The sequence below is a fragment of the Ochlerotatus camptorhynchus genome, unplaced genomic scaffold (assembly GCF_037179485.1).
Source record: "Ochlerotatus camptorhynchus isolate MF236.1 unplaced genomic scaffold, CSIRO-AGI_Acam_v1.1 ptg000569l, whole genome shotgun sequence".
Classification (NCBI taxonomy): Eukaryota; Metazoa; Arthropoda; class Insecta; order Diptera; family Culicidae; genus Ochlerotatus; species Ochlerotatus camptorhynchus.
Window position 1 is genome coordinate 1337061 of NW_027041050.1, and position 21045 is coordinate 1358105.

At 39.5% G+C, this 21045-nt stretch overlaps 1 protein-coding gene across 2 annotated transcripts in view; it reads left to right on the forward strand.

Moving 5' to 3' along the window:
• The window catches only part of Dr (Drop), a 75267-nt gene that overhangs the window by 36540 nt on the left and 17682 nt on the right, over positions 1-21045 (forward strand). Inside the window, exon 2 of one of the 2 annotated variants that reach the window (XM_065236699.1) lies at positions 18604-18633. The exons of the other annotated variant lie outside the window; for it this stretch is intronic. Within the exon in view, the coding sequence (XP_065092771.1) occupies positions 18604-18633 (30 nt within the window). The remainder of the gene's footprint in view (positions 1-18603; positions 18634-21045) is intronic. 2 annotated transcript variants of the gene reach the window in all.

A 21045-nucleotide genomic window follows, 5' to 3' on the forward strand; every position in this document is an offset into this window, starting at 1 on the left:
CTGTTTTTTTTTTTTAGGTAGGTCAGCCGTTCTCGTCACCAGTAGCAGTTAAGTTGGTTGGGCGAAACGAACTCGAAACGCAAAAATTAAATTGGCTAATTAGTGTGCAAGCTAAAGCAAACAAATTGGAGCAGGATGATTTCTTCCAGTTTGACTTTTTTTTAAATTATTATTCTAAAGCCACAGTGAAACATTGTTTATCAGAATTTCTTAAAACGAGAACTCAATGCAGTTAATTTTCATGAACTCCAAGAATATTTAAGTTACTTTGATCACTTTTCCCATATAATTTTCCAAAATGTATCCAACTCGTTGGCCCGTGCGGGACAGACTTTATTTATTATTATTATTAGTGCATGTCGGCCTAAATGCCCATAATTTGGGCCCATACGTAAATTCAGCAATCGACTAAATTTTAAATAGCGACCAAAAATATCCATCAGTAACGTCCCAATGCTGCGTTCATCTAGATGAAATCGATAAATAGCAGATTTTTAGCGATGGGCCCAATCTTAGATCCATAGGCCAACATTAGATCCATGTCACCTACTTCGTTGGATTGATGAATCATGGCAACACTGTTTGCAGCATAGTTGGTGGCATGTACTACTTCATGTAGCAAGGCTCTCGGACGGAGTTTTCGGGCAGGAGCATACAGATAAATTTTGGCCATTAACTCAGGAACATCATATTCTGCGAGCAATACTTAAGCAACGAAGACGGCCTGCGATACGCCTCGTCGCTCAGCAAGAGTATCCAAACCCAGCAAACGACAGCGGTCAGTATACGGTGGTAAATTCAGCGGGTCACTCCAAGGAAGATAGCGCAGTGCGTATCTGACGAATTTGCGTTGAACAGCTTCGAATCGTGCAGTCCATACTGCTTGGTAGGCATTCCAGTAGTGAGCGTACCAATGAACAATACAGGGCTTTATAACACAGAGGATCACGGAATTCCTTAGAGATCTTGAAAATGAATCCAAGCTGACGATTTGGTTTGTGCGATCGTGGTTGAGAAGTGGCGAATGTACGTGAACTTTTCATCCAACGTAACACCGAGGTCATTAACGTGATCGACACGTTGAAGTGCAGTCCCAGCCACGGGTTGAAACTGTTGACGTTTTTTACGACACTTGCTTCGTTGTCATGCGCGACAGTCTGTTTTTATTCGTACTCTCATGCTCTACCATCGCCTCTTTTACACAACACAAACGGTAGAACAACATTCGAGCAAAAAGAAAATTTTCAAATGACTATCATATGAGATGTGTGATTTCGTTCTAATTCCTCAATTTGGTGTAAATTAAACCATTTCTAATCAGAAATGCTATTACTAGGACATCGTTGCTTGCTATTTTCAGAATTCACACAAGCACAACATCAGTAGCTTTTATAATGAGAAAAACTTAAATACATACATTCGTGACGGTCTTCGGCAACAGTGTCGTATGACAGATCCTGTCATATGACATTTTAGTTTGGTACTGTAATTTGATAGCTTGTTTTGCAAGTGTCGGAAGCAAAGGCAGTCAATTATCACAGAAACGTTATATTCAAATACAACGGCAGTCCTTGTTCGACGGAAACATAGTTACGCATTCACACCAATCATTGAAGATTTCAAGAAGGTTTTGTAGTTCTAAACAGTCGGCATAGCTTCGAACGACTAGATAAATCTTCAAGTCATCGGCAAAAAACAATTTACCTCCACGTGGTAGAATAAACGTTACATCGTTCACAAATAAAAAGAAGAACAGTGGTCCCAAAGTGGAACTCCTGATCTGTTCGAGAAGCAGTACGATGAGTAGTTTCCAATACATACAGTAACTTCACGTTGCACGAGGTACGATCTAAGCCAGCTTCAGAAGGAAGCAGAACATCCCATTTTTTCAAGCTTTGCTAGCAGAACGTCGTGCACAACTCTATCAAACGCAGCTTTAAGATCCGTGTAGATAGCATCCACTTGACGGTTCTTGCAGACATTTTCCATACAAAACGACGTAAAGCTGACGAGATTCGTTTCCACGGAGTGGCCAGGAAAGAAACCATATTGACAGGTACTTATGCAATGCTTGCAGGAAGCAAACAATCTTTCATTTATCAGCGACTCAAACACATTAGATTCAACCCCGAGCAAGGTAGTTTTCCACATTGCGTTTGTCTCCTTTCTTGAAAACAGGGAACATAGGAGAGCGTTTCCATAGCGCGGGAAATTTCTGCTGACGAAGCGACAGGTTGAAGAGCAAGGACAGCGGAGCAGCTAACATATCGGAGCATTTTTTCAGGACACCCGATGGAATAACGCTCGGACCTGGTGAAAATGATGGTTTGGATTTACTTATCACAGAGAGAACCATTTGTACATCTACGGCGAAAACATCCATCACGGACGTCGGTTGGCACATCACGGACGGCTCTCTCAATTTCTATTTGCGATGGTGAGTCATTCGAGAAGACGCCCTAGAAGTGCCCAGCAAATAGGCTGCATTTTTCCTCAGTTGTCAATGCAACGTCATTGCCGCGAAACATTTTTGACGGCAGACCAGTTTCCTTCCTCTTCGTGTTCACAAACGACCAGGATCCTTTGGGTTATGATGATTACGAATTACATACCTCTTTTAAAGAAGCTTGTTGTAGTGGCGATAATCATTGCTGGCAATTGAAAAACTCCGTTTGTCGTCGATGAGTTAGAGCGCGGAGAGATCTAGCTCGCACTCGTTTTAGGTTGTGGAGAGTAGCTTTAGACCAAGGCGATTTTCTGGGAGGTAGGCTGTATCGATATCGAGGTCATCCAATACATCCAGATCGACTGGTCTAGGACAAGGAACGCCTCAGCAAACGGAAATCGGTCTTTCGAAAATTGAGACGATTGGCAGTCGAGGCTTCATCAAAACGAATTTGAGATCCGTTCGCGATAGACATACCCAAAGCAGGGTGGAAATTGTCAAAAGGAACGATGGCGCTTCTGCGACGACATAGTCCAGAAGTGCACTTACGCTTACAAAAACCAAGTCGACAAAACGAGACTGGAAATTGGGAACAAGGTTTAACTGGCTCAGTCCATGAAAAGCCGTGCCGTCTACAAGCAAGCGACTGGCCGGAGTAGTTGAAGATGCACTCGGATCTGGAAACGCATAACCCTGGCCCATAACCCTAATCAAATTCTGAAGCATCCAGATGAAGCTGCATTGTGCTGCAGTCATGTTGACGTTCAGGTGAAGTATAACCACTCCAATGAAGATGTTCCGCGAAGTGAGGCTGACCTTAACCCAAACCACTTTAATTGTAGTAAACCGTTCGTCGGCGATCGCGCAGGAGGCGAATGCGTTGGAAACAGCGATGAGGACACCACCACCGCAAGTTCGAATTCTGTTGGATGAATTATGGTAGACAGTAAAAGAGTCGCCAAGCACTGAATTGATCCTTCCATCGAGCCAAGTTTCCGTCATGATCCCCGTCAAGCATAGCCAGACAAACATCGTCCAATTTAGTTATGAGTCCCCTGATGTTTTGATAGTAGACTCGTAAACCGCTAGAGGGTTCGGGGTGAGTCGTGTCAATGGTAACTTGTCCAGAATCCGAGCGGGAGCGAAATATCACCTGGCGTAGAAAGGCTGGAAGTGGTGACCATAACCGAAAGCGAAGATGAACTGAAATCAACAGTCGAATTCACATGGACGAGTTCATACTTGCCGTAAACGAGTGGTTGGAAGTTCGCTGGCGGAAACGGCTCGACTGTGGCGTGGGCTCTGGGGCTTCCATGATGCCAACGGCAGTGCGACCCAGTAAACAAACAGAAGTTGATTCATCATAATGGTGTACGTCGTCACTCTTCAACAGGACTAGATCAGAGGATTTGGATGCTTCCGGTGAATTTTATGTGGTACATCTCGGCTTCTGGCATGGTGGGGCTGGCATACTGTTAATGTTATTTTCAGACCACAATTGTCGATGGCACTCTGGAATCCAAGATTGTTGAATGAAGTTGTTGCTTACTGATTGTACTCGCCTACGGTTGAAGTTTGGAAGACCCCTTCTCCTAACTCAAACGAAGGGCTGGGACGACTGTTCAACGCTGGTAGCCTAGGCTCGACTGCGATGATAGGATCAGGGGCTTCCACAAGGCTAGTGGCAAGTGTGCGTCCGTGTGTCGAGTTGAATAAAGCAGGTTTTGCTTTTAGCGGAAATGATCAGCTGTAAGCATAATACATTTCAGGAAGTGGATTGTTCAAAATATCGTCGTACTTGCCTGAGATAGGGTTTTGGAAGACCCCTTCTCCACATCCAAACACAGGACAGGGACGGCTGGCAGCACTAACTCGACTGTGATGGATGAGTTAGGAGTTTCCATAACACATATGGTAGGCGTGCGTCCCGGTGTCCAACTTGGGTCAATAACGAAGGAGTTCATCGTTGAAGTTCGACTAGAAGTGATAAACGTTGCAGGGACGGAATTGTTCAGAAAGCGATCATATTTGCCTGCGGTTGGATATTGGAAGACCCCCTTTCGAGGCTCAAACACAGGACCGAGACGACTGCAGATCGATGGCGTGAGGGGCTCGACTGTGATTAGAGGATCAGGGGCTTCCAAAATGCTAGTGACTGAGCGTCCCGGTATTCGGTTGATAAAAATCCGATGTAGAATTCAAGTTCTTGACCCGGCAATATCACTCCGTCGTAGATGAATGATGAATGGAATTGGCGGACTTCGGAGTTGTTTGCGCTATGTTCGTTTGTAACAATCTTTGATGCTTCCAACAATTTTCGACTCTGCGGTTGTCAACGAATTCACGAAATAGCATTCCTTTGGGACATGTAGAGGACGAAAGTGCTTTCGCCTTCAAATCTGCTGAGACACCGACTTTGAAACAAATGAAAGACATGGAGCTGACATCTTTGTTCTTTGCAACCAGTCGGATAACTTCAACATCGTCGGTTGACAAAAGATTTTTGGCCAGCTCACCAATTTGCAGAAATCCGAGATGGGTAAAACCAAAACTTTTCCACTGGGACAGGCGCAGTGAAGTTGCCTAGGCTTGGCGATACAGATTCACCAGTAGCACGCATTAGATTTGGTATATTATTGTCCTTTCTTGGAAATAACCGCCGGCTTTCTATGGTTCTTGGCGTAATACCAGACCGCCTGGAGGAAACTGGTCAACTTCGTGAAATTGGCCTTATGATAATTCAATTTTCCATTGGAATTTTTTTTATCGATAGCAAATATAATGTTGAACAAATATTTCGAGAAGTTAATATGCTTTCATCAAAGCTGGATGTCCCAGAGAACCAAAAGTCTTATGACCAAGACCAGATTAAAACATAAATTACTAAATATTCATTCAAAGTCATATACTATGTATATCAAAATTGATCGTAATACTCATTTCAGCAAATTCTCATTTCAGCTAAAACAATGTTTTTCTTTTATTATGAAATAATTAGATGCCATGATCATATTTTGAATTGGTAGGATACAAGAAGAGGTTGCAAAAAATGTGTTTGACATATTAAACCTCAGAGTTGGTTGGAAATGCTAACATGAAGCTTTAGTGCGATAATTTATTAGCTAGAGAATGATCTTTTAGAAGAGAGTAGGTGGATAGTTCCGTTAGAGTACGGCAGTATGAAAATTGAGTAGAAGTTGAAAATGAGCGAAGGGCCATTAATGCGACAGTTTTTAAAGATAGACGCACATCTTTGCCTAACCCGTACGATGTACGCGGAGACTTGAAGTATATCTCCAAGTCTACAGCCTGTAGACTTGGAGACACATGTCCTTAATTCCAAGGTGGCAACTCTAAAAGATGAAGCTGGTAGGTCTTGAAAGAGACAGTATGTCATTTTCACCAGAAAAACCTGAAATAATCCACCTATAATGAGATCTGACCCTTCTTACTAATAGAAATTCCGACGAAACTGCTGATATGATGTTATGTGATAGATGAATTCTTGAGTGATTTGAACTAACGCATGATGTTTGACCCTAATCAGAAACTGGCCACTTTCCAGGGGAACCCGGAATATGGCCGGATATGACCAGTGCGGTTCACGACATTCCAAGTTACTACCATTGAACTGCATTTTGAATTAGCATGGGATTTGAGCTATCGCATGATGGGTTTTGAACCTAGTCAGAAACTGGCCACTTCTACTGGGGTATCCAAAACATGTCCGGATGTGGCCAGTGTAGGCCTGGACACTCCAAATGGCTTCCATTGAACTGGATTTTGAAATCTCATGTGATTTGAGCTATCGCATGATGGATTTTGAATCTAGTAAGAAACTGGACACTTCTGGAATATGTCCGGATGTGGCCAGTGTAGTCCTGGGCAATCCAAATGACCAAGATTGAACTGGTTTTTTCAGGTGATTTGCTGTAACACATGTTTTAATCATTTCAGGAAGGATTTAGTCTCATAGCTCATACACACAATATAAATTTCTCTTATATCTAATGTAAGGTTGGCTTTATTACATCCTCTACATATGTTTCATTCAACAAATGCAAGGCAGATCTTGCAATGGGCTGCACCGTTTAATTTTTTTTTTCAGGATGCATATTTTTGTTAAAAATTTTCACGGGATGATTTACTAGACACAAATACTCTATTCATGTTGTAAAACATTACAAATTATGCATACTTTTCTTGTAAATCTGTAAAAGAATTTTGCATATTCCGGCTCCGTGTAAAAACCAGAACATGTTCCGGCCATATCTCCAGAACGAGTTGACCGATTCCATAAATATTCAATACCGAACTATAGGACCAAGCGAACTCAGTTTTCCAAATGGTATGTATACTCTTCTCTGTAAGAAGGGTGAAAAACCAAATCAACTCGTTGAAACAAAACATAACACACTTAGTTTTTTCTACGGAGCTCGGCTATGCAAATCTCGGCAAAAAAAGTTTTACTGAGATCGCAGCAAACATTTCATTTGTTTGCTGAGATTCAGCTAAGCATTATCCGAGACTCAGCAATCAAATGTCATTTTTGCTGAGATCTTAGGGAAACTTATTTTCGCCGAGATTTTCACAGCCGAGCTCGGTAGAAAAAACTAAGTGTGTAGATCAGTTGCACTTATTTCAAACCCTGTATTATTCACTGCCAATGAGATCAACTCTAAATTGAGTAGGATTTCTCTAAACATCGTAAAAAGAGGGCTACTCACTGAGTGAGTGAAATTGTCCACGATTTTCCTTTAATAATCAGCTTAAATATGAGGAAATTCGAGTATAGATTCGTTGACTGAATAACTTTTTACTCGATTTTCCGAGCTGATTTATCAATAAATTAGAGAAAAATTTTACTTACTCAGTGAGTAACTCCATATTTTAGATTTGATGTTAAATCCGACTCACTTTTGAGTTGATTTCATCGCACATGGACATGCGTTTTCTAACAGTAACAAGCTCAATATGTTTATATACATCCTCAGCGGTGTAGTGAGAGTTTATTGAGCCCTTAACAATCTTTGGAAATGGCGCACCTTTGCTGATATTTGAAAAAAAGCAACCTTCTTGTTTAAGAGTCAACCACCGGGTGATGTGTCTGTTTCTCACCCAGTCGGTCTGGGTTCAATCGCATCCGAGGTCGTTGGGATTTTCTGAGGAGAAAAATCTCTGGTCACATCTTCCTTCTGAAGGGAAGTAAAGCCGTTGGTCCCAGCCCATGTGTTGATGCGTTCTGTTTTCAGTTTATGATTTCCTTGAAGTCATCGTCGCAATTCTCTTGGAATTCATGTCCGGAGTTGGTTGGAGCTCCTGTCAGAAATTTCATGGAATTTTGGTCAGAAATCTTTGAATTGCCGTCAGCGCTCCTTTGAAATTTAGCTCAGAATTTCCCATGGAATACTCTTGGGCTAACAATCCCAAATGGTCAGCATAAAGGAAACCGATAGCTGTAATGTAATGTATTAAGCAAAACATTATATCACACATATCCTTTTAGAGCTTAATTTCAATTAATCATTATTACTAGCTTAGCGTTATTAGCTCAGTCGGTAAAGGCGCAGTTACAAACCAAGACCATGCTGGAGAGGACGCTGGGTTCGATTCCCGGTACGGTCTAGGAATTTTTCGGGATGGAGAATGTCTCGACTTGCCACACAATTATACTAATGCAAAATTGGTACAGGCATCGAAAGCTCTCAATTTACAACTGTGGAAGTGCATCTAGAACACTAACTTGAGAGCACGCAATAAGCAAATATGCCATAAACAATAAGCTTGAAATGCGTACAAGAAGAAGACTGATTAAGATATATATATATAGCGAAAGAGCCCATATACTAACTAATGGTCCCGAAATAAACAAATACATGATCGCATCGATCTTATTAGGAAGTGCATAAAAGACCACAATTCACTGGAGCTAGATTTATTCGTTCTATTCATTATAACCTGCTTCATTCTATTGTATATCAATTTAATTGTTAGAATTGTTCCCCTTTATTATCCTCTTCTCTAAAATATTCCTAAACTCAACAATCGAACCACATATGCTGAGAACTCATGACTATTCACAATTTGGCTTGGCAATAAATTAGTTCTTCTTTTTTCTTCTATCAAACATAAATGTAGCCACCACCAGGAAGGGTGTTTAATTAGTCCTTAAATTTAATTACAACGCCCATCATCTTGCCAAGGACTACCATTTTCCACGTCCTACCCAAAAAAAAATAACATGCAGATGTTCCTCGTTACTCAAAAAACACACAAACATCAAAACTATACGACTTGATTGTCACCTTTGATAAAGCTTGCAGTCCTTTTCCCCGTAGGAATATTGCTTATTTATGAGCCCAGGATTCCTTTGAACTACAACCCCACCGTTACGACGCGGCATAGGCGTTAGGAGAGAGAAAAAGGGTTGATTTTTTACGATAACCTCATCAAAACGAGTGCGCCACAAACTTTCCGAGACACCGTAAAAAATAAAAAGCTGAGGGTGCTTGTATTTTCACCACCAGCAGCTTTACTGTCGAACTGGAAATTTATAGTTTTGTAAGGCAGTAGTGGGTCGGAGGTCTTCCACTAAGGACAAAAAAAAAGGATAATTACCTTCTGGCGTTCATCCCATCTGTAGATGTTGAAGGCAACATCCTAACCGCGACGACTCGCTGTTTCCACACAGATGCAGGAATGTTAGTCTGTGTATGTGTGTGCTTCCTTATTGATTCGTTGTATGCCACTACCATTACCAACCGCCAACCATGGTGCATGGGAGGAGGAGAATCTGCGCCGTCGCAAATCCTGCCCTGTGCAGCCCACGTGAGGGTGAAATGGTGATGGTGATGAGTGAAACCCCCGAAATCGTTCGCTAATTTAATGGTGTGACCTTCTTTTCAATTAGAATCAAATTAAAATGAACTGCATTCATTGTCTGCTGCTGAAAGTGCGCGGTGGCGGTGATTGGTTTTATTTGAGAGAACTGAATCATGCTAAATACCACCACGATCGGCAGCAGCTCTGTAACATCAAAGTGATTTCACAGCAACCAGCAGCGGCAGCGGCAGATCGAGGTTAAGGGCAGCGGAAGCAGTGTGTGATGCGATGCAAAGCGACGATATGTCATTGCGATCGTTAGCTGTGAGAGGAGAGTGTGCTGCGAGAGAGGGAGACGGATGGAGAGCGAGAGCGCTTGTCGCGGTTTAGGAGGAGCTAGAATTTCACATATTTGGCAGCAGACAAAAGCGTACATGCCGCCAATGCTCTACTGATTCGGTGGTAGCAGCGACATTCCGAGGGAAGTTAGTCGGATGAGCTGTCTGTGAAAAAATCTGAGCTAATAGCAGATTGTTTTGTTGCTGAAAATTTAAACAGATATTCATCAATAGAAATCGTTTTTACTTTAAATCAACGGATTTTAACGGAATCCTCAATGTTTTGCATTGAAATCGGATGAAAAATTTCTAATTGATTCTATTCAGCTAATTCCTTAAACAGTTCAAACATGGCCATTATGGTTTTTCACTTCAAGTGTTCTACACTATAAAAAACATCATGGTCATGTTGAGCGATTTGCTATTGAATTTGCACTACTTGCCAAACATTGCAATTCGATGTGCAAATCCCTTGGAAGAGATCATATCGAAGCACGATGAAATCAACTAGTAAATCACATGAAGAACATGTATCATATTACTACCCAGATCACAAGTTTCCAAGTGATATTCAACAACATTGCAAGGCTTGTAGTAGAAGCAAGACGAGACATTGAGCAATAAATTTGATAAGTTTGACAATGTTTTGTAATAGAAGTTCTATTATATACTATTATTGAATACAGCATCAATTTCATGACTTGCCTTCTTCCCTGTCTTGTTGTTGACTTGCCATCTTTGCGAGTAATGATTGGCATGTGCGTTTTTGACATTTGCTTCCAAAAGCAAAACTTTAGTTATAGATTATAATCGAATTTAATGGATGCAAGCAGTGGTGCCAATTCAAATCTTAATCATTTTGATTTAAAGGTGTTATACAGTACATAGGGGAAATTACGGCTTCGGCATGACATACTATTTTCGGCAACACAAATTGAAACACTATTTTCACTGGATTTTCTCACGAAAACACTTCGCTGAATGCATGCAAACGATTCTTTATGCTTTCAGCTTCAATTTGATTATATTTTTACCACTGAGAAAAAGCAATCTAGCAAGGTTTTCTTGAAATGCAACACATGCACTACAAATTGTAGCTGATTTCGAGTTGCCGATAATAGAACAGCAGATTTACATGCAGTTCAAATGGAACGGTTGCCGAAGAAAAACTCGTTGCCGACAATACTCGCTCTCACTAGAGAAGATTGGAGCTTTGTAAAAGCGTTTCAAAACAGCTTTTGACAATTCTTTTGACTGAAATTGTTAGAGCAGCTGGTAGCAAAAGATTGTAAACAAACCAATACTGCATATGTGTACGTTCCTTAGAGAAAAAGGCTATAGAAAGAAGGTCGCTGCTTAGGTTGCCGAGAATACGTACATTCCCCTATTTTTCAACGACAAATCATTTGAAAATCAATGATAAATCACTTCGATTCGTAGTGCCGCATGACAGACTAAGTCAAGTGCAAGAGCATTTGGATTAGATGTGACAACTTTTTACCGTGTAGAGCACAAATCTCAGACACCGTTGGGACGTCACGTACGTTTTGTGATAGCTAATGTTTTGCTTTTGAAGTTTCGAGGTGATAATGAGATTAATTAGAAATAAGTTATCTTCTTGCCGAATGTGAGCGTCTTAGTGGAATATCTGTATAATGAGAAAGAAGGACTAGTATTTTCCATTTCATTTCACTACCTTATTTGTTTGTCCTTGACAAATACGCGTATTTCTTCTACAATGTACAATATATATTAACCTAGGTACATTTTCACTTTGAAGCTAGGTAAACTTAAATCTAATCTCCTGTAGAAGCAGCACTGCTTACTCGTTTATCTGTCCTAGGTAGTAACTTGAAAAGCCATGTGTGTTCGTTTCCTCGATCCCTGTTGAGTAAAGTTGAATTCCGTTGTTTGTTGATTTCGAGGCTCTCTGCAACCTGCAATTTCCATGGTGTAGATACGGTTCGTAAAATCGTGATGTCTTCCGTCGATAGTTGGTGGTCATCCGTGAAGATGTGTTCTGCAACCTTTGATTTGACCATCAACTATGGATTTTTTATTTTAAAAAAGCTTGAAGAAAATGGTGACTTTTATTCAATATTCAAACTGAACACTTTAAAATTTAAATACTGTAGAACATTAACTATTGTATACCTTATAACGTTGTTTTTCCTTTTAATTCTACTACTATTGTATAGCTTTCACTTTCACTAATTCACTAACTAGTGAAAGTGAAAGTGATACAATAGTAGTAGAAATAAAAGGAAAAACAACGTAATAAGGCATGCAATTATTCTACTAAAAATTTCATCAATCAATTTAGATTAAATATAGTCAATTATCAAATTTATATTTTTGACTCAAAATCGTTGTCAGTTAACCATGTTTCGACCTTTAAAATAATTGTCTGTGCAAAAATAGCACATAGTGGAAATGGCTCTTGGGGCCTCCCTTAGCTCAGTCGGTAAAGGCGCAGCTACAAAGCAAGACCATGCTGGAGGTGGCTGGGTTCAATTCCCGGTCCGGTCTAGGAATTTTTCGGGTTGGAAAATTTCTCGTTTGGTGAGACCGAATGGAATTCAACTTTGAAATCTGTGTTAGGGAAATCGCTTTTCGCAGGCAATCGGTGATAATTTCAAATATCACAGCAACAGTTTTGAAAAATGATATAGTCTAAATTTTAACAGATTCGTAAAAAAAATCCTATCGATTGCCGTATTAAGATTTAAAATCCATCATTTCTGGATCAAAATCAGACCACTTTCATGCCGCGACCGACATTTGTTTTTGAAATCACACCCCCAATGTTGCCTTAAAGTACATGGTATGTTAGATTTTAACATATCTAGATAGAGCTGGAATTAGGCGTAACAGTTTTTGCAAACAATGACTTCTCTCGATGACTTTTAGGAATTCAAGGCACACACGGAAACAAATCCGATTCCATTTTCATGAATAAAAAATCATGAAATGAAAAAACTTGCCATCCCATGAAATCGTAACAATGATTCATGATTTCGTCATGGAAATTCATGATTTCATAATGCAGTGGAATCAAGACCGCTACAAGCGTTACACGTACTTGGCAAACCGTGTTCATAAACCGCACTACATAGGTATCTGTTATACGCCTTTTGTCTTCAATCTTATACAAGTACTGATACTGGTCAAAGTATGGGTTTAATGATCTCAAGATTCTTGGTTCGAATCCAGTCTGATGCTTTATTTTATTCTTTTTGCATTTTTTGGTTAAACCCATGAATTTAGCTCATGATTTCAACTCGGATGATTCATGATTTTGGGAATGTTTGCTGCGTTACGCAAAAGTTGCTCATGATATCATGAATATTATTCATGGTGTATTTTCATAACATGAAAAAACGCTGTGTTCATGAAATCATGAGTCATTTTTCTCATTTTGGAGATAATATTTTTTTCCCGTGCGCTCACGTAAACTAACATTACCGTTGGGTAGAGGAAGTCTTATCCTACCTGATGGTAATGTTGATTTTCGTTGGCGAGCCTTGACTTTCAAGACATCATCGAAAGAAGTCATTGTTTACAAAAGCTGTTACGCCCTAATTCCAGCTCTATCTTGATATGGGAACTGACATCCGATTGATGACCTTGAAAAATGTCCAAAAAATACTTTTTTACAGATTTACGGTGGTCCTGAAATGGACCGTTTTGTCGTAATGGTTGAGTAATGCTGAGCTATTAAGGTGTTAAACACAGATAAGGCTGGTGAGCTGTATAGTCCATTCTATGTGCGCGAGTATTGACAGTCCGAAAGTGAGGATAACAATAACAAACCAACATTTTTGGCTGAGGCGAAAGTGAGGATAACAAACTTCACACTTGAAAATGGGATTACGCAAGTGTGCGTGATATAAACGTCAGAAAGCTCAATGTTGTTTGAAATGAGGGTCCCGAGCAGGAACGAATATCTCGATAGCTTAAATTGGTATGGATGAGCCTGACATAAGAGGTAAAATACCAAAAAATAATACCAAAAAAATGTTCCCACAATACCATTCCAATACCAAATTATGATAATGCAATACCAAAACAATACCACACAGTTATTATTTTGGTATTCAAGTATCGATTTTTGTTATTTATAAAGTATTTTTCATGCAATTTTTTTGTATTATTCTTTGGTATTTTACCTCTTATGTCATGGTCAATACCAAATTTTGGTATCAGATCAGAATTAGGTATTCATTAGTTATTTTCTCCTGCTCGGGGTGACGCGCTTGACATAGATGGTCCATAGCAACTCACGAAGAGCTACTGATTCCGATCAATAGCGGTGCGGCTTCTTCCTCCTTCTATGGATGCTCACTGCTTGCAGGTAGCCTTTCGTTGTGTACTGGAGAACAATGTTCAACGCCACATGCCGAAAGCACTGCTGCTGCTGCAGCTGATGCTGATGACCGGACACCACCAAACACGGTGATTGGAACTTAATCCGATCAGCGGTTGAGGTCGGCCTTGGTAGCTAGCTGCTTGTGGGCTTCCATGCTTCCATTTATTAACGTCCTTTTAAACGAACCACCTTGAAGAGGTGGAAAAGGTTCATTCAGGACGGCCAAGTCGCAACTAGCACCCAGCCGATTAGCATCCCCAGGTAGCGATAATCACGGGCTACTTAGAGTTGGCTATAACCTATTTGCTCTATCATCGTCATCACCGGCACTACACAGCAAAAAAATAATTTTGATATCACGTCAAAGTGGATGCACTACAATCATGTCGAAGATATGGTGTAATATTACTTGCTAAAAAGGACAAAATTATCATTAATACAATGCATGAACTGACATTACGCTGCTTTTACTGCATTTGTTTATTTATGTGGTCATAAAAATTACATGACATTTTCGACATGATTGTAGTGCATCCACTTTGATGTGATATCAAAATTATTTTTTTGCTGTGTAGCGACTTATAAACAATAGTGCATTAGTGACGACAATGATCCCCCGTTCTTGTTCGCATTACTGACGGCAAATATCACCGCCAGCAACCCCACCGGGCACCGCGTGGAGGTAAGAATCGGAGTTCAGGTGCACAGAGGTCGCAAATCGCCGGTCAGAGCAGAACCCAACAACCATTGATAGGCGTTCTTATGCACCTGCTTTACCCGGCAGCTACCTGCTTGTGGGAGAGCCTTTCGTTGTGTACTGGAAAACACCGGATGGAATTAAACATTGAAATCTGTGTTTGGGAAATCGCTTTTCGCAGGCAATGGGTGATAATTTTAATTATCAAAACAAAAGTTGCACATTCGTGCAATTTTCAACGACAACATACGAAATGATAAAGTCTTAAATGTAACAGATGCGTAGGAATATATCTGATCGATTGGTGGTAAAATTATTGATATTGGTCCAGGGGATGCTGAGTTGTTATCGTTCAAAATCTTTCATACCCCCATCTAGAAATCACAGACGTAGTCCTACGTCAAAAGGGTGGTTTGATGCACAACTTTTTCACATCTACTGGATGTTTTACCTAAAATGACTAAAAATCATAACCTGTGTATATTTTTTTCAGTATTTGCTATACCTTTGCCTGCAATTTTGTCTCAGGTGTCACGTCGATTGGAAGTGACGTTTTTCTGCTAGGATTCATTGAAAATATCGAATTTGCCATTCTGAGAAATGTTGCATGATTTGAAAAAAAGGTTCAAATGTAAATGATTGCCTATTTGAAAAAAAAAACAACAATGCAAAGATTCATGCAAATCTGAGAAGACAGAGTCTGTGCGATTCGGCATTTGGCGTGAAATTGCTCTTAAATGGATACCTTAGAGTTTCTATACAACTCGATATTTTCTATAACTCGATGGATTCAGCGGCCCCTTATTTGTTCCATACATCGTACTCTCCATCAGGGCGTCACAATATCAGTTTCAATTAACAAAATCGATGCGACGAAGAGATTGCAAGCTTTCTTTTTCGGTTGAAGTCAAACAGCTTCGCAGTATTCTAGAACCTGCGTCTACCAACAAGTTTTCAATCGCTTGTCTCTCTTTCTCCCGTGGGTTCATTGGTCTTTATTTCAAGTTTCGGTGAAACGGACCAGTTAAAGAGCACTTGACTTTGATAGCTTCGTTTTTCATGAAGCACATCCTCAGAGGTTTCATAACATGATGAACAAAACATGGAAAATCAGGGAATTTCAGGGAATTCCATTTTAGTCCTGGAAAATCAGAGAATCTCAGGGAATTTCTTTAAACTAGTCTCATACAATTCAATTACTCGGTGAAGTTTAAGGATGTTTGTAAATTAATAAAATCTTTAATAGAAATGTGAGCTTGTGGGTGCTCAAATGAATTGTTTTAATTCTTAAACAATATAGTCTTCTCCAGCTGCATATGTATTGTATTAAAATTACAGATACATTACTGCAAGAACTGTCAAAATCCCATGAATTTACACGCTAGTGTTCGTGTGATTCTGCTTGGCGAACTGAATTTAGATGATTTTGGGCCATCCCTGGTTGGTTGTGACGAAATTCATGCTCCAAGTGGATTAGCGCGTTCCTGGGTGGCGCGGTGCAAGGGGCAAGACAGCTCTTAATCATGAGGAATTTCAGAGTTGCTTTTGGGGCACCTCGAGTAACTCACATTGCTCAGTGAGCAAAATCACTGTCATTCACTTTTCGCATCAAAGCAACATTTGGAGAGTAAATGACGAGACGGAAGAGTAAGAACAAAAATCACTTCCAAAACAGATACAGCAGCTGGTGACGGAGGCCCCCTTTGGAATCATTCCCAGCATAGTTCGAGCCGTTTTCCGGACAAATTACTTTTGATCCAAGTGGTACTGAAATTCACACCGTTTTAATAGCAGATCTGAACAATCTTACTATTGTTACAAATAAAACTGACGTCTAAGATAAATCTTTTTCAAAGAGAGTAAACAGAGTAGGCAGAGAGAAAAAATCGATGAACGTCGATTGAATTTTGAGGTACATTGAGTTACTCGTTGCAAAAAAGCAGCTCAGAGCAAAGCAGTCTCACCTTGGCGCGGTGTTTAGTTTGGCCCAACAAAAATTTAACTTCTGGAAATGGGTTGGAACGTCTTTGTGTAAATGCAAGAATGACAAAAAGTTACGAAATATATTTCTGAATACTTGAAGTTCTAGTTCGTCATTATGTGCTTAAGAGCTGGATAAATTTAGACACTAAGCTATCCAATGAAAAGTTCGAATTATGATCCTGTTTGGATGGACGACTTAAGCAAAATATTTAAGCGTTTTTAAGGTAATTTTGGCCATACAATATCAGTCTTCATTAGTGGTGGGTCACGAGGTTATGAAATTTATCAAAGACCACAATCAACAGAAGTTTGAAAACTGATAATATTTTGATTCGGTACATGAACACGGTACGGTACAATACATGAACAATTCCGTTTCTGATGTATGCTTCAATTCCGTTTGTAATCGAACCCTGCAGGTAGTAAAGGATACTTTTGGATCATCCACGGTTCTGTGGCTTTGAAAATTCACTTCACAAAAGTCACAAAACCTTCATGCACCGTCTGCATTATTCCCCTCGCTAAATTTCATGTGACTTCACACGACTGTGAGAATGATACCGTTGAAGCTGCTGTGGGGCTATTTTCGAAGGCAGAACATCAAACGGGCTAAAAACGGAATTTACTGCCGAAATTCCACCGGGTCTGATCGAATCTGTTCAAGTCTGAGAAAAATCCGCACAATCGAAACATCGAAAACAGCAGAAGCAACAGCAGTAGCAGCAGAGCTAAATGGTAATCATGTAGGACTATTTGTCAAAAGATTTGCCTTCTGTTTCACGCCGCTCGCTCACTCGCTCGCTTCTTGTAGCGGAGCGAAGCGCGAAATTTATAACATAATCACTCGCAGTGGCGAAGCGCGGGTCGTCGCCGCCGTTGTTTTTGTTACTCCGGGAGCGAAACCATTTGATAGTTATTTATTTGATTGCACTTAATGAATTGGTGCTCCGTTGGCTGCCAAGACAGGATGAATCAGATGGACGAGTTCGCGGTAAGGGTACGAGTCAATAGGATTAAGTGTGTGCAATTGGAGTGTGATTGACTGAGACATCACATCCTCCCATCCTCTGGCGACGGCGGGGAGATGACGCGGTGATGGAACTCTCAAGCAGATGGGGACGTATTGCCACGTGACATAAAGTCCGAGTGTAAGTTCTGAAAATAAAATAACTGAAACAACAGTTCGATGAAATGTGAACCGCTACCCGTCTTGAAATGCAAATTCGTTTGAACCATGCTAGCTCGTGGCCCTACAAATTAGTAGCGTGCAAGCGAGTACCTCGTTCACCCACAACACTTTGATTCACCGCAAGCGATTGCCAATTGAAAAGGCTATAAAATTAATTTATTAAACTGCAATTTACACGTTGTGCTGTACCTGCAAACACCCCCCCGCACACACACACATACACAGGCCACGGAACGCTGCTTTGTTGTCGCTATAGATGCATGCACATGCACACGATACCTGTTATGCATGCACATATTTACATGCATTGCACTATGAGACGATGCGACGCGTCGTCGAAAACCTGTTTCAGGTTGCATCGAACGAATGCAAAAGTGAAAATTATCAAGCTAAATACAATGCCACTACGGCTACTAAATGCGGCTGGTTACCGACCCAGCTCCCCTTCTTTTGTAATGGCTGCATCCGTACCAGTTCGGATACACAAGAAATGGCGCGCAGGAGAAGATGTGAGGGGGTGTGTACTATGGTAGGACCTAACTTTTATTTGCTGCATTCACACCTTGCGCTGCATGTGGCTGCAGCAGTGGAGACGGATGCAATTGCACGCGTCAGGGTGGAAATCTGATGGGTGAAGATTTGCGCAGTTTAGTGTTCGATGGCCGTCAATAGCTATACATTTTCAAAATTGTGTCTTTGTGCACCTGTCCATGTGATGAAATTCGAAGCGGTACTGACGGAACATTTTTCTAATTTCAGCTTGCAGACAACTTGTGCATGCACTTTTTGGTATGTTTCTCATCTTTTTCATATACTTTTCCCACAGATTTTATCGCAAGTAACACAATGATGCAATGCGCTGAATTTTATGGAATGCGATCTACGAGCGTTCTACTGATATGACAATGTAATTTGTTGATGAAGTTGAGGCCGCTTTTCAGCAACAACTTAAGGCTCATTGAGCAGAAATGTCTCAAAAGGAAGAGGTCTTCTTCACAGTTACCAATTGCGAGCTTTCTGAGCCAAAACAATTTTTACATTGGCATATCGTTTAGCAAGCACAATGCCCTAAGTCGAGAATATTTGCTAGTGTTAGTCTAGTAGTACTAATCTTTCAAGAGGCCTCCGTAACATTTGAAGCCTTCCGTACATAATATTGCATTTGCAGATTAAGCAAATGACAACAGAGTTCTAAAATTCGATTGTTGTTTATGTCATGATCTGGATTTGTGTGTAACCTCAATCTTAAAAATCTCAACAGTTCAACGTTGCACCATTCCATTCGTTTCCCTATCCACGCGTTTATATCCGACGGAAAAAAAGAGTAAACAAAACCACCCGTTCGCATTCGCTCATGGAGCTGCGAGTCAATTTAATCACTCAGCAATACTTCAAATTGATTTTTGTAGTTTCAATTTCAGATGTAAAATTCATGGGTCTTAAAAGAAAATATTGACGATGCTTCGAAATCAAAATAACCATGCAATTTTATTCCAAATTCTCATGACATAAATTCCAGAACTAACTTGGAATTCTGTTCTGAATTATCATGGATTTTTTCTGAAATTAACCAAGAAACATACCGCGTACTAATAAACGCTGAATTATTTTTGGAATTTCCTTGAATCTATTCGATTTAATTCTATTTAATTCATTTGCAATTCTTTTCAAAATTTGGTTTAACTCTATTCAAAACAGCATTCATACTAATTATAAGCAATTTTTTTGCAATAAATTTTGTTGGACCTCTGTGATGAATCTTTCGCACCTGAGTTGAAATCCCCACAACATTCAAAGAACTCTGTTTCGTGTTGAATTCTCATCATACTACTCTTGGAATTCTTCTTAAATTTTATATGTCACGATCCCTATACAAATCTTCTCAAAATCACGTAGGAATTTTCCTTAATTTTGTGTTCACAACTCCTTTTGAAATTATCTAAAATTATTTATTATTATTTTAGAGCTTGCATTCTTCTTCACAGAAATTTCTTCTAATTCATCTAACAACTTCTAAGGACTTCATGTGAGAATAATTGTGGAATTCTGCTTAGAACTTCGCCTTCGAAAATTATATGGGTTTCCTCCTCAATATTTGTTTGAAACCAACACTTTGAATACTTTTAAATTTTACTAAAAAATCCAGAGTTTGTCCGCAAGATTCTATAGACTGTTCTGTAATTTGTTAAAACCCTTAAAATGTTTCCAAGTTCAAGAGCCTTCACAGTTATTACTCCACGTCACATTTGTATGTTTTTATTTTAATCTGTGATTTTGCAATTTTATCAAAATCTCGCATTTTATTCAATAGTTTTTGCTTGAAATCTTGCATCACGAAGATTGTTATTAATCAAAAATTATGAAGAAAATTTTTAGTTTCAGACTCTACACACATGTCAAAGCCCCAGAATCTTAGGAATCTTTTTAAATCACTTTTTTTCATGCGTTCAATAAATTCCTTTCAGTAAATAACCTTTCAGTAATATTCTTCAAGTATTGGTCTATTGCACGTGGGTATTAAATGTCATAAGCCATGTTTAGTTTCACGTTGAGCAAGTTCCAGCGTATGCAGGTTTCACATATTTTTTTCGTGTTTATTTTTTTACATCTGCGCGAGTACGGAAAGGTTAAAACTTTTGCTAGTATAGAAAATTGAGTGAAGACACATCTTCTTTATGCGATATCCCTAACAATTTTCTAAAATACTCATTTGTATCAGGTTCATTTTTTTTCTGAAATATTTTTTTTTAATTAAATCTTTTATTCTACACAATTCTGTCACAACCTAGTCATCCAGATAGCATTTGGCCAAATGACCTTAATCTCTATTACTCAATAAATTGTAGGGCTTTGAAATCATTAGATGTATCAAGCTCAAAAAAATGAGAGAAATTGATTTTCCAAAGTATCTCGAAATATGCTGAATACATTAAGTGACTCATAGAGTTGAATTGATACTTTCAGCTTTAAAAAATACTTTCTGTAATGTTGCTTTTATTTTTCCCCCAAATAACTTACTTACAGTTGGCCCGTTTTTTTTTTCAAAATTACGTTCAATTTGTTTTTTTTGTAATATTATCAACCGGGAAATTTGTAAGATTTGAACCGGAGAAACCGGGAATTTCAAAATGAAAATTCACTGGCCACTCTGAAATTTTCTCAAAATATTATTCAAAAATTTTCTCCTAATTGTAAATTATA